The sequence below is a fragment of the Oryctolagus cuniculus genome, chromosome 19 (genome assembly GCF_051225735.1).
Source record: "Oryctolagus cuniculus isolate XC-2025 breed Fujian yellow rabbit chromosome 19, ASM5122573v1, whole genome shotgun sequence".
NCBI classification, from domain to species: Eukaryota; Metazoa; Chordata; class Mammalia; order Lagomorpha; family Leporidae; genus Oryctolagus; species Oryctolagus cuniculus.
The window spans coordinates 70,074,489-70,087,455 of record NC_142885.1 but is presented as its reverse complement, the minus strand read 5'-3'; the positions used below and the strand labels follow the sequence as shown (position 1 = coordinate 70,087,455).

Below are 12,967 nucleotides of genomic sequence, written 5' to 3'. Positions count from 1 at the left end.
TCGAGTCCCGGCTGCTCCACTTCCGGTCCAGCTCCTGCTAATGCGCCGGGGGAGGCAGCAGAGGGCGCCCCAGGTGCCGGAGCCCTGCACCCACGTTGGAGGCCTGGATGGAGCTCCTGGCTTAGGCCTGGCCAGTGCAGCCTCTTGTGGGGTGTGTGTGCGTGTGTGTGTGTGTGTGTCTGTCTGTGTGTCTCAAGATCTCTCTCCCTCTCTCTGTAACTGCCTTTGAAACAAGCGAGTCCTTAGAAAGTACTGGCGGTTTGTGAGGCGGGGCCAGCTGCACCGTCCTGTCCCGCGGCAGGATGATGTCTTGGGAAGGGTGAGGGGTGAATGGAGGGGCCGTTAGAACCGCAGACCACACGAGGGACACCTGCGGGGGCCACCCCCGCAGGCTGGGAAAGCAGCAGAGAGGAGGGCGAGGTTCACAAGCGCCAGCCAGGGGCTGTCCAGACCGCTTCTGCCCTGACCTTCCTCATTAGCCCCAGTTTTGTGTTTTCAAATACATGACATTTGTCTCTCTCTTTTTTAAAGATTTATGTATTTATTTGGGGCCGGCGCTGTGGTGCAGCAGGTTAACACCCTGGCCAGAAGCGCTGGCATCCCATATGGGTGCCAGTTCGAGACCTGGCTGCTCCACTTCCGATCCAGCTCTCTGCTGTGGCCTGGGAAAGCAGTGGAAGATGGCCCAAGTGCTTGGGCCCCTGCACCCAAGTGGGAGACCCGGAAGAAGCTCCTGGCTCCTGGCTTCAGATCACAGCTCCAGCCATTGCCGCTATGTGGGGAGTGAACCAACGGATGGAAGACTTTCTCTCTCTGCTTCTCCTCTCTGTGTAACTTTGACTTTCAAATGAATAAATCTTTTTAAAAAAAAAAGATTTATGTATTTATTTGAAAGTCAGAGTCACAGAGAGAGGAGAGGCAGAGAGAGGTCTTGCATCCACTGGTTCACTCCCCAATTGGCCGCAGTGGCCGGAGCTGTGCTGATCTGAAGCCGGGAGCCAGGTCTTTCTCGTGGGTGCAAGGGCTCAAGTACTTGGGCATCTTCTGCTCTCCCAGGCCACAGCAGAGAGCTGGACCAGAAGTAGAGCAGCCGGGACTCCAACTGGTGCCCACATGGGATGCCAGCACAGCCTGCGGTGGCTTTACCTGCTACGCCACAGCGCTGGCCCCGGTGAGATCTTCCACCTACTTGGTCACTCCCACAGTGGCTGCAATGGCCAGGGCTGGGCCAGTCTGGAGCCAGGAGCTTCTGGTTCTCCTGTGTGAGTACAGGGGTGCACAGATGTGGGCCATTTCCCACTGCCGTCCCAGGTGTGTTAGCAGGGAGCTGGAGTGGACGTGGAGCAGCCGGGACTTGAACTGGCGCCCGTAGGGGATGCGGGTGTCAGAGGCGGTGGCTTTACCTGCTGCACCACGTTGGCCCTTGAAATCAGTGCTACGACAAGATGGCGGGGGGGACTTTGAAAACATCCCAAAGACAAAGGCGCAGAGAGCCCCAGGAGTCAGGTCTGCTGGCCAGGCACCCTCTCCCCAGGAAGGGCTCCCCCAGCAGGCCGTGGGCCTGGCAGGGGAGCCTCAGGGGCTCCCACATGCCGCCTTCATACGCACGTGTTGCCCTGGGAGGCCGTGGTGATGCTCGGGACCTGGGGCCCTGCCACTCCCATAGGAAACCTGGACGGAGCTCCCGGCTTTGGCCTGGCACAGCCCCGGCTGTTGGCGTTTTCAGAATGAGCCAGTGTGCGGAAGACCTCTCCCTCTCTCCCGCCCCCTCTCCCTCACCCTCTCCCCTTCCCCACTCCCATCTACCTTCAAATAAATATATAATTAAAATTAAGAAACACAGTAAAATGTTTCTATTAAAAAAACAAACCCAGAAACCCCACAATTGCTGTATCTCCGAAGTGGAGACTGCTCAGCCAGTTCTGAGCCGTCAGACATTGGAATAAAAACCTGAGCGGGAGAAATGGCATCCTGAGGTGGCTCCGACACAGTTTCCCCGTTCCCAGCAAGCGAACGGTCCGGTCCTGCACGCGTGCGGGCTCCAGGACCCCGCGGGAGGATGCGGTGGGACAGGACAGCGCTCTGCGGGGACGCGGAACCGCGCAGCCGAGGGCCGGTGGTCTGGTGGTCGCTCAGCCCGAGGGCCGGCGCGCGGGAGGCGGCGGGGAGGATCTCCGGAGCCCGGCCCCTGGGGAGGTGCGGGGCTGATGGCCGTCAGGGTTTGTGCAGGAAGCCGGTGGCGGGGCCGGCGTCTGCTCCGAGAGGGATGTGGGTGGGAGTGGACGGAGGAGCCAGCGCCGCTCCTGGGCTTGTGCTGTTTTCCGAGGTGGGGAAGCCCCAGGGGTGTCCGGATCAGGGGGATCCCCTAGGAGCCCTAGCGGGAAATGCAGATCGCCCCAGCTCCCAGGTCGTGGCTGGAAGAGCCGCGGGAGCGGGGCACGCAGGGGCGACCGCCGGGGCCCCAGCAGGCCCTCCCCACAGGACTCCGCCTCTCCGCCCCGGGCTGGAGAAACCCGGCCGCTCGGACTTCCCCGCAGCAAGGAGGAGGGACGTGGGGGACGTGGCCGCCCTGCGGGGGAGGCCAGAGCTGGTCTCGCGGCTGCCTCTCCCAGCAGACCTGACGCAGCTGCCCCGGGCACCGGGGGCTGGGCCACGGAGCGCAGATGCCCACGACGGCCGATTCGGGCTCCGGACAGCGCCCACCTCCGGAGCCCAACTGTGGCCCCTGCCTCCGCAGCCCCCCGAGGCAGCTACTTCCGCCCGGTGCCCCTCAGACCCCAGGGGCAGGTGGACAGCCGGGCTGTGACCTCTGACGTGAGGGCTCCCAGGTCCTGCCCCCTGGTCTGAGTCACGGCTGAGTCACCGAGGGCAGGAGGAGCTGCCCGGGCTGGCGGTGGCGTCCAGGGAGCCGGCTCACCCTGCCGCCTCTTCCCGCTGGCCGCCTCCCCAGCCCCACTCTTCCCAGCAGGCGGCTCTGGCTCCGTCCTGCCCTTCCCACCAGAGGCCCCGCCCTGCTTCCGGGTGGCCAGGGAAGCAGGTGTCGCAGCCCTGCTCTGGGCTGGGGTGTGCCTGGGGGCTCCGGGATGCTGCCCTGTAGCCTTTGCTACGCTATTTCACAGGGGGCTGCGGCTCCCTCCCCTCGTCGGAGGTGGCCGGGCCCCAGCAGGCGGTAGAACAGTCTGTCCACCAACCGGAGGAAGCCCCGGGCAGCCAGCGGAGGTCCTGCCCCCATGGCCAGCCCAGGGATGTTGCTGTGGGGTTGCCTGCTTCCCTCCAGACTCCCAATCCAGGGCCGAGAGGGCGTTTTCCCAGGAGAGCAGCAGTCCCCGGGGAGAGTGGGACTCCGGGGACCCAGCCCCAGCGTTGCTTCCGGGGAGGGAGAGGCTGCAGAGGAACCCGGAGCAGCTGGGAGGCAGGGAGGCAGGAAGTCCCCAGGAAGCCGCTGCAGGGAAGACACTCAGAAGGGCCAGGGCCTCGGGGCAGGAAGAAGTGCCCGAGGGTCTCGGTGGGCAAGATCCCTGCGGCCCTGTCCTTTGTACCTGGGTCCTGGACAGCAGCACTGGCCGGGCTGAATCCGGCAGGTGCAGGTTAGAAAAGGAGCCAGGGTGGGGGCGGGCCCTAGGAGGAGCAAGGAGGACTGGGCCGGTCCCGGCTCAACCTTTTCTTTTCTTTTCTTTTCTCTTCTTTTCTTTCTTTTTTTTTTTTTGACAGGCAGAGTTAGAGACAGAAAGGTCCTCCTTCCGTTGGTTCACCCCCCAAATGGCCACCATGGCCGGTGCATTGCGCCGATCCGAAGCTGGGAGCCAGGTACTTCTCCTGGTCTCCCATGGGGTGCAGGGCCCAAGCACTTGGACCATCCTCCACTGCACTCCCGGGCCACAGCAGAGAGCTGGACTGGAAGAGGATCAGCCGGACAGAACCTGGGGTGCTGGCGCCGCCGGTGGAGGATTAGCCTAGTGAGCCGCGGCATTGGCCTCAACCTTCCTTTGAGGGCGAGGTTGTTGTAAGAGGAAACCTGGGGCCCCGGGGCAGCAGTGAAGCCGCCCACCAGGAAGCTGGCACCCCACTCGAGAGTGCCTGGTTCAAGTCTCAGTGAACACCCTGGGGGGCGGCGGTGATGGCTGGAGCACTTGGGCCCCTGGCGCACACGTGGGACACCCGGGAGGCATTCCAGGCTCCTGGCTTTGGTCTGGCCCAGCCCCAGCTGTTGTGGGCATTTGGGGAGTGAACCACTGGATGGGAGATACATTCATTTTCTCTCCCCCTCCTCCCTCCTCTTTCTCAGAAATAAAATTATAAATTTTTATTAAGGTGGTGAAAACAATTCCTCAGGATTCCGGTGCTGGGGTGGGGATGGGTCCAGACTGGCCTGGGGAGGGCTGCTCCTAGCTAAGAAGCGAGGAGAGGGCTGGGGTGGGCCAGCAGTGAGGTCTCTGCTGGCCTCCCTAAGCTCTAGAAAGCAAGGCTTCTCTGGAAACAGCGGGCGTAGCTTTGGGCAGCACTGAGAGGGGTGCAATGGAGACAGCCTCCCAGGGCCCCTGGCGGGTGGAGGTCAGGCGGGTTCCCGCTGGGGCAGCTGGGAGAGGAGGGGTGACCCTGGGGGGCCAGGCAGGTGCTCTTGTGTCCCCAGGACAACCCGGCCAGGTTCCTCGGTGCCTGCAGATAAATACGGCCCGGCCGGTGGCTCCCTGCTCCCCAGCCGCCTCCCACGCCACCAGGACCGGTGACTGGAGGCCCAGGGTGGAGGAGGGGTTGCTACTGTGCCCCAGCCCCGCCCTCGGAGAGCAGGGCCACCCACTCAGGCCCCGGGTCTCTGGCGTGGGCCCAGGGCAGTGACCAGTGACATGGGGGGGCGGGGAGATGCTGGTGTTTCATAAAAACACGGGAATCCAGATTTTTTTCCTTTTTGGTTGTAAAACGTATGTGACAATGTTTATCGTTTTAACCATTTTTTAAAAATTAAAACTTTTAAGATGTACTTTATTTGAAAGAGTTAGGGAGAAACAGATCTTTCATCACCTGCTTCCCTCCCCAGATGGCCGCAACAGCCGGGGATGGACCAGGCCTGAGCCAGGAGCCAGGAGCTTCTTCCGGGTCTCCCACGTGGGTGCAGGGACCCAAGCACTTGGGCCATCCTCCACTGCTTTCCCAGGAGCGTCAGCAGGGAGCTGGATCAGAAGTGGAGCAGCTGGGACTCAATCCAGTGCCCAGATGGGACGCCGGCGCTGCAGGCCAGGGCGTTAACCCACTGCACCGCAGCGTCAGCCCCGATGTCAGCATTTTTACTGTTTATTTGATAGGCAGAGGGGCAGACAAAGACAGGGAGGGAGCTTCCATCACTGGTTCACTGTCCAGATGCCCACAACAGTCAGCGCTGGGCCAGACAGAAGCCAGGAGCCCAGCACTCACTCCGGGCCATTGTCTGCTGCCTGCCAGGGTGTGCGTTAGCAAGAAGCTGGATCGGAAGCGGAGCAGGAACTGAAACCAGGCGCTTTGATACAGGGTGGGGGTGTCTGAACTGCTAGGCCCCACCACCATTTTCCAGTGTGCTGGTCAGTGGTCAGTGAGGGTGTTAAAATGGTTGTGGAATAGTGGATTAAAAGATACGTTTTTTGTTGTTGTTTTTTAAGATTTGTTTGAAAGCCAGAGTGACAGGAAGAGAGAGAGAAAGAGTCAGTCTTCCACCTGCCGGTTCACTCCCCGATGCCTGTAGCAGCCAAGGCCGGACCTGGCTGAGGCCATGAGCAAGGAACTTGAGACGTTCCCGGGACAAGGGATGTCCACATCGGGTGTCTTTGGCCCTGCCTGGGGAGACCCTCCCCACCCCGGGTTAAGTTTGCTTCGCAGTGTCCAGGGTCTAGAATTGAGAGTCCCGGTCCCACCAGTGCCCCGGTCACTTTACCATCTGCCAGCTGCAGCCACGCGGCTCCAGGACTTCTCCCGCCTGCTGCACCTGCGGGGGCCTCTCCGCACCGGAGGGCCCCCTGGCGGTCCCCGTGTCCCACAGGCCTCAGCTCTGGGAGCCGCTGGCCTGTTTGCAGCCCCTCCCCAGCCCTTCCCGCTGAGGCCTTCCCCAGAGACCACATCCCCCGCCAGACTGCGAGGGGCTTTGTGTCACCTGGGTCTCAGCCAAGGCGCACAGCAGCAGGGCAGGCGGTGCTCCTGGTGTGTCCACCCCGGGCCAGCGCTGACCCAGGGCCAGGGTCTTGTTTTCTTTGGTCCCTCTGGGGCTCGGCCCGGCCCTCAGCGCCAAGCCCACGGTTGCCCGGGAACGGCCGCCCCCTTCTGAACGTGTGGGCCCCTCCCAGGCCCACGTGGGAGTTGGCACCACCGCTGCTGCTGAGTCACTTGGCTCTGGCTCCGTGCACGTGGACGGCAGGGCCGCGGTGCCGTGGGTGGCGGGGTGGGCAGCTTGCCGGGTCTTGCACAGGTGTCCGCTGCAGGTCTGGCGTGTGGGAGGCCCTCGGTAAACATTCGGTCATGCCAGGGTCTCCGCCCCCTGCCCTCCACACCCTGGGCCCCTCCCCAGGCCTTCACAGGGTCACCTCTTCTCCCTGGGGCGCCCTCCTGGGTGACATCCCAGGGAAGCGAGCCAGGTCCTGGGAAAGGCGGGGAGAGCAGGGACACAGGAAACTGGCCGGAGCCCAGGGGAGAGCCTGGGGGACTTGGGCGCCCTCTGCCATGTTTGGTTATTCGTTCAGCAAACCCCAGACTCGACCCCGAGAGCTCCTGTCTCCATACCCACCCTCCCGCAGGCAGCACCTTGTCCCCCGCCTCCCACCCCCAGGGAGGTGCCTGGCACACAGCAGGCGCTCAATAAGTGAGGAAGGGAGGGGGCTGCTGTCAGGGCCGCCCTGCGTGGGTGCCTTCCGCAGCGACACCGCGTCCCTGGGTGGGGAGGAAGGGGGTCTTGGTGCAGGCCCAGGCCGGGACACACATGACTCTCTCCACGTCTCTGCCCAGAGGCCGCCTGCAGGTACGTGGACTCTGACCTAGAGCCGGGCACCCGTGTACCAGCAGGTCCTGCTACCACCCCCTGGCCTGAGCAGCTGGGCCACTGGGGGCCCGGGCAGGCTCTGCACAGCTCGCAGGGGCAGCGCACGGAGCGGCCGAGGGGAGGATGCCGTGGCCCGCGCTGTCCTCCCTCGGCAGGGTGTGCGGCGTGGCTCACTGGCCGCCCTCCCCTCCCGTCGTCCGCGTGTGGCCGTGGCTCCTTTCCTGGGCAGTCTCTCCTGGGCAATGAGGACAATGACGCGTCCCCTGCCTGAGCCGATAGCTTGTAGCCAGGAGCAGGGCTGTGGGTGCTCCGCCAGCTGGGGCCCGGGCAGAGTGGGAGCAGCGGGAGAGCCGCCGTCGTCACCCCGAGGCCGCAGCAAGGGCCACCTTGCATTTGCAGGTGGAAGGACAGGGCCCCAGGGCCCCTGAGTGTGCAAGGATCCCGCTCCACACCCAGCAAGGGCGCCCACCGTGCCCACCCCTGGGCTCCCCACGAGGGACTCGCAGCCCCAGCCTCCCCCAGCTGCCGGCAGGCACCTCCCAACCCGAGCCCAGGTGAGGAGGTGGCCTCGTGGCCTTGTGTCCGAGCAATGGGCACAGGCGGAGCCCCGCCTATAGGGACAGCAGGAAGGTGGCCAGAGGCCTCTGTGGCCCTGACGCCGGCTTCTGGGGCCGGGGGTTAATGGAAGCCCATCCTGGGCCAGCCCGCCGCCCTCCACCCTGCACCCCAGACTTGAGGCCTCTCAAGGCCGCAGCCAGAACGCTGGCCCCAGTCCTCTGCCCACCCCCCCCCCCCCCGCCGCCAGAGCCCAGGCCGGGGTCTCAGCCCCCATAACGGCTCATTTCCTCCCCACGGCCCCGCCCCCTCCCGTGACCCACGGCCTGGGTGGCCCTGACTGAGCCACCCGGGGGACTGGTCCGACGGCATTCCGCCTCCCGGATAAAACCCGAGGCCACCGTGGGGAACCCTACAACCTTGCCACCTGCCAGGCCTGTCCCAGCCGGCACAGCCCCCAGGTCCCGGCTGGGCCTGCATCCCCGCCGGCCATGGCGGTTTCTAGAAGCCTCCGAGCCCTGGCTGGGGGCTGTCTCGGGCTCTTCGCGTCTCTGCTGCTCCTGATGTCCGCTGGTGAGTCCCGGGAGCCCGTGCCCTCCCTCCTCGCGCCCGGCCTGGCGTCCGGGCTCGGCTGTGCCCGCGGCCTGCTTGCCTTTTCGTTCTCTCTCGGTGTCTCTGTGTCCTCCACAGCAGGTGAGCCCTCAGCACCTCTGGGTGCCGGCACCCAGCTGTCCTCATGCCTGTCCCTGACCCCTGCCCCAGCACGGGCAGCTGGGGCCACACGTCCAGTGCTGGGGCCAAAGGTCACAGGGAGGGTGCAACCCGGGGCTAGGATCCAGGGGAAGAACCCCCACTTCCCACCCCTGCCCTCTCAGGAGGGACAGAGTGGGGTACGGGCTGGACAGAGGCTGGCGGACTGCCCGGGGCTCCAGGAAGCGGTGCCCAGGGACTGAAGGGGGCCCAGGAGTGAGCCCCCTGGGGAGGACCCCTGGGTGCTGGGGCGGGGGGCTCCTCCCCACCGCTGGCCTGACCCTCTGCCCTCCTCCTGCCCTCAGCTGCCCTCCAGGCCACAGGGATCCCTGGTGAGTGGGCTTTGGCCTGGCTGCCTGGGGTGGGGGCAGCAGCGGTGCAGGTCAGGGAGGGAGGGAGGCCGAGTGGGGCGGGGGATGAGGGCAAGAAGGCGGGGGAGGGCAGCGGGGTGGACAGGGCTGCTGGCTCAGGCTGGAGGGTGGAGGGCAGGCTGCGGCGCAGGAGGCTGGAGGAGGGTGCTGTGCCTCCCCCGCCAGAGCCCCCCGCCTGTGGCAAGCGCCAGCAGCTGAACCGGATCGTGGGCGGCCAGGACAGCGTGGACGCGGAGTGGCCGTGGGTCGTGAGCATCCAGAGAAACGGCACCCACCACTGCGCGGGCTCCCTGCTCAGCAGCCGCTGGGTGGTCACCGCCGCCCACTGCTTCAAGGGGTACGTGCGGCCATGGCTCCCAGACCCGGGCCTTCTGGGCCTCTGGCCAGTCTTGTGTCCCCTCCACCCCAGGCCTCCGGCCAGAGACCCTTCCTGGCTGACCGCCCGCTCCCTTGCAGCCATCTGAGCAAGCTGTCCCTGTTCTCCGTGCTGCTGGGGGCCTGGCAGCTGGGGAACCCCGGCCCGCGGTCCCAGAAGGTGGGCGTGGCCTGGGCGCTGCCCCACCCCGTGTACTCCTGGAAGGAAGGGGCCCGAGCGGACATCGCGCTGGTGCGCCTGGAGCGGCCCGTGCAGTTCTCCGAGCGAGTGCTGCCCATCTGCTTGCCGGACTCCTCCGTGCACCTCCCCGCCGGCACCGACTGCTGGATCGCAGGCTGGGGGAGCATCCACGAAGGAGGTGGGGCTTCCCCGGGGGGCTGGCCGGGGCGGGGCCGGGGGCGGGGCTCTGAGACTCAGACTCCCCGGGCAGCAGAAGGCAGAGGCCCAGTGAGGCAAAGCAGAGCAGTGGCAGGCGTGAGGTCACAGGTGCCCAGGGGGCTGACCGCAGGTCGTTCTGAGGCGACAGCAGGAGAATCAGGGACTGGCGGGGGGAGGCACCTGTGGGGGCCAAGCTGGGTAAGGGTGAATAGGAAAACAGCCCCAAGATTGCCGAGTGGGAACGGGCACCCCCTGGTGGCAGAAGGCCACAATTGCAGGCAAAGTTCCCAGGAGCGTCTCAGGCCTGGAGGCTTGGGACCACGATCCGGAGCACAGGCCAGCTTAAATCAGGCGGGAGGCTGACGGGCAGCAGGAGAAAGATGACAGACAGAGACTGAGCCGCGGACAAGCAGCAAAGACCTTCCCCGGGATCGGACACTGACGGAGGCGTGCCCTGTCGCTGTCCCATGCTGGGTACAGTAGCACCAGTGGCAGGAAAGGCTGGGCGTGGGTCCTCACCGTGGTGGGCGTCGGAGAGCCTGCTCGGGACGCAGAGGCGCAGGCCACCCTCCTCTCTGCACCTGGCGCGTCCTGAGGCGACCAGGGATTCAGGTTTTCTTAAAGCATCTTGGGAGAACCCAGATGGACTCTGTCCACTGGCCGTGCAGAAGTGCTGCTACGGGGAGCCGAGGGCAGCAGCCCCCTGAGGGGCACCCAGGACGGGAGACCCCCGGCCTGACCCGCTCCTCCTGGCTCCCAGTGCCCCTGCCCCACCCGCAGACCCTGCAGAAGCTGAAGGTGCCCATCATCGACTCAGACGTCTGCAGCCGCCTGTACTGGCGGGGAGCCGGGCAGGGCGCCATCACGGAGGACATGCTGTGTGCAGGCTACCTGGAGGGGGAGAGGGACGCCTGCCTGGTGAGCACCCCCTCTGCCCACGCCCCGGAAGCTCTGAGCCTGCGTGCCCTCGGGAGGGGTCCTCACGTCTGAGTTCCCAGGGCATCTCTGTGGTGCTCAGCACCCCACTCCGCTGGCCCCGCTTGGACAAGCCCTCCCCCTGCAGCCCAACCCATCTGTCAGAGAGCGCCCGCACCGGCGCTCCTCGCTGCTTGCCAGGCCAGCCTGGGAGGCGCGGGCCTCGCGGTGTGCCCGGGGGCTTCGAGTCAGGAAGGAGAAATGGGCTCCCGGGAAGGGGGCCGTCTGCCCACTGCCTTCCCGCCTTGGGTCCCTGATCACGCCCGCTCCAACCCCACAGGGTGACTCCGGGGGCCCCCTGATGTGCCAGGTGGACGACGCCTGGCTGCTCGCCGGCATCATCAGCTGGGGAGAGGGCTGCGCGGAGCGCGACCGGCCGGGCGTCTACACCAGCCTCCCTGCCCACCGCTCCTGGGTGCAGAGGTTCGTGCAGCGGGCGCAGCTCCGCGGGCCCAGGGACTCGCCAGTCCGCGCTCGGCGGTAACCACTCCGTCCGCCTCCGGGGGCGCCCACGAGCCGGCTCGGAACCGTGTCGGGGCGGAGCCTTCGCCGGCCCCGCCCCTGGCTCCAGGCCCCGCCCCGAACCGGGCGGGCCTTTGTGTATATAGATGTTTATGATTTTTATAGTTATTTGTAACCCTGCGCACATATCTTATTTATTCCTCCTATTGCAATAGATTATTTATTCTCCACTCCTTGTCTTTTCTCATGCCTCTTGGGTCCAGTTAGGGGAAAAACGGGGACTCTGAGGTTGGCCTGGCCAGGGACCCAGGTGTCCCGCACAATGGGGGGCTGCGGCTCACCCCTGGCTGCCCCTGGGCTCTCTTCTTCCTGACCCCTGACCCCTGGTTTCCGGCCTTGGGCTTGCCCCGTGTTCCATACCCGCTCCCCGCACGGTGCTGCTGGAGCCCCTGCCCGGTGGATTCCCCCTGGCCGCCTCCCCCCCAGGCCGGGTCCCGGCTTCCCCATGCCCACCGCTGGGGTGCAGGGGCCGTGGCTGGTGGCCACCGTCGGGTTCCGAGCCTGGTCCCCCGGGGAGCCGACTCCTGATTCACGGTGACTCGCTGCTGACTCCGCCCCTTCTCCCTGCAGAGGAAAAGGCAAAGCAGTGGGGCGCAGGCCCCAGTTACCACCTGCGCCCCAGGTGATGTGTACCAGGCTGGGAGGGGGGTCTGCCCGGCCTCCTGCTGGCTTGGGGATCCAGGCGAATCCCCAGCCGTCTCCTTCAGCTCTGCCTGGCCCAGCTGCGCCCATGTGCAGCCGGCCCCATCATCCAGCAGCCCTGGCCCAGCCGCCCCGGGGGCCCGAGCTTCCAGCTGCCGCGATGGTGACCAGGCAGCGGGCTGCTGTGCCAGGAGCCCGGGAGATTCACCCAAGGCAGCCAGGAGCACAGCCCTGGTGCTGCCACACGGGCGAGTGTGGCCCCTTGGGCCGCCGAGGGAGGCAGGGCGGTGTGTGCTCCGTGTGGGACACAGCTCCGAAACACTAGTCCGTGTCGTTTCCCTCACCTCTGCGTTGTTCTCAGGTCGCGGTAAACGTGGCGAGTTGTTTTTACTAAAAAATAAACAAACAACCCGAGCCGGCCTGCTCATCCCGGAAGCGGCCTGGGAGTGACCGGTGACTCAGCTGTGTCTGCCGCAGCTGCCCGGCGCAGTCTCCACGGGGATCCGCCCTCGTGACCCAGCACCCTGTCTCCCCGCCGCTCCCCTCGGCCCCCGGCCCCTCTCTGTCCCCTCCCTCTCTCCCCTCCCTCCTCTGTCCTGGGGTCTCTCCATCTCCTCAACTCCCCCCCCCCCCAACCAACGGTGGCTGAGACCACAGGTGTCCGTCTCTTCACACACACACACACACACACAAATGGCGGCTGGGACCACACGTGTTCATCTCTACACACACACACACACACACACACACGGCAGCTGGGACCACACGTGTTCATCTCTACACACACACACACACACACAAATGGCGGCTGGGACCACATGTGTCTGTCTCTTCACACACACACACACACACACACACGGCAGCTGGGACCACACGTGTTCATCTCTACACACACACACACACACACACAAATGGCGGCTGGGACCACACGTGTTCATCTCTACACACACACACATGGCGGCTGGGACCACACGTGTTCATCTACACACACACACACACACCCCTGCAAAAGGCGGCTGGGACTGGGCGACGTCCGCCTCCAGGTGACCCCAAGCCTGGGTGGGCTGAAGGACAGGCTGGGGTGTGGCGAGCGGCGCTGGCACCCGCACCCAAGTGCAACAGGCCTTCCAGCTGCCCCAGCCCCCCCGGGGGCGGGCGGCCCGGAGTGGAGTCGCCTCCCCAGGGAGGGAGCCTTTCTCTGTGGAGAGGGCGCAGCCCACTCAGAGAGAGCCTCGTGGCCACCCCAGCCCCAAGCTTTGCCCCCGGTCGCAGCCTGGCAGGCATTCGGCCCAGATGTAGCTTCTTCAGGCCCCAGCGAGCCCCCCTCGGGCAGCAGGTGGAGGTCCCGGGCGGGGAGCCTGCCAGCCGTGCTCCGGCCAGCGCTGTGGGCAGACCTCTGAC

At 65.6% G+C, this 12,967-nt stretch overlaps 1 protein-coding gene across 1 annotated transcript; it reads left to right on the top strand.

The window, feature by feature from the left end:
• Positions 1–7,908: 7,908 nt before the first annotated feature.
• On the top strand, positions 7,909–11,094 carry PRSS22 (serine protease 22). Its single transcript, XM_051836233.3, has 6 exons — positions 7,909–8,125; positions 8,608–8,634; positions 8,839–9,010; positions 9,130–9,407; positions 10,188–10,345; positions 10,683–11,094. The coding sequence occupies exons 1-6, from the start codon at positions 8,044–8,046 to the stop codon at positions 10,884–10,886; spliced, it is 921 nt and encodes a 306-aa protein (XP_051692193.3). The 5' UTR covers positions 7,909–8,043; the 3' UTR covers positions 10,887–11,094.
• Positions 11,095–12,967: the final 1,873 nt, after the last annotated feature.

Excerpts from the sequence above, each read along its gene's own strand:
- PRSS22 (XM_051836233.3), top strand. The coding sequence starts at position 8,044 with ATGGCGGTTTCTAGAAGCCTCCGAGCCCTGGCTGGGGGCTGTCTCGGG. Across the intron at positions 8,126-8,607 it reads GCTGCTCCTGATGTCCGCTG|CTGCCCTCCAGGCCACAGGG; the intron begins GTGAGTCCCGGG and ends TCCTGCCCTCAG. Across the intron at positions 10,346-10,682 it reads GGGAGAGGGACGCCTGCCTG|GGTGACTCCGGGGGCCCCCT; the intron begins GTGAGCACCCCC and ends CCAACCCCACAG.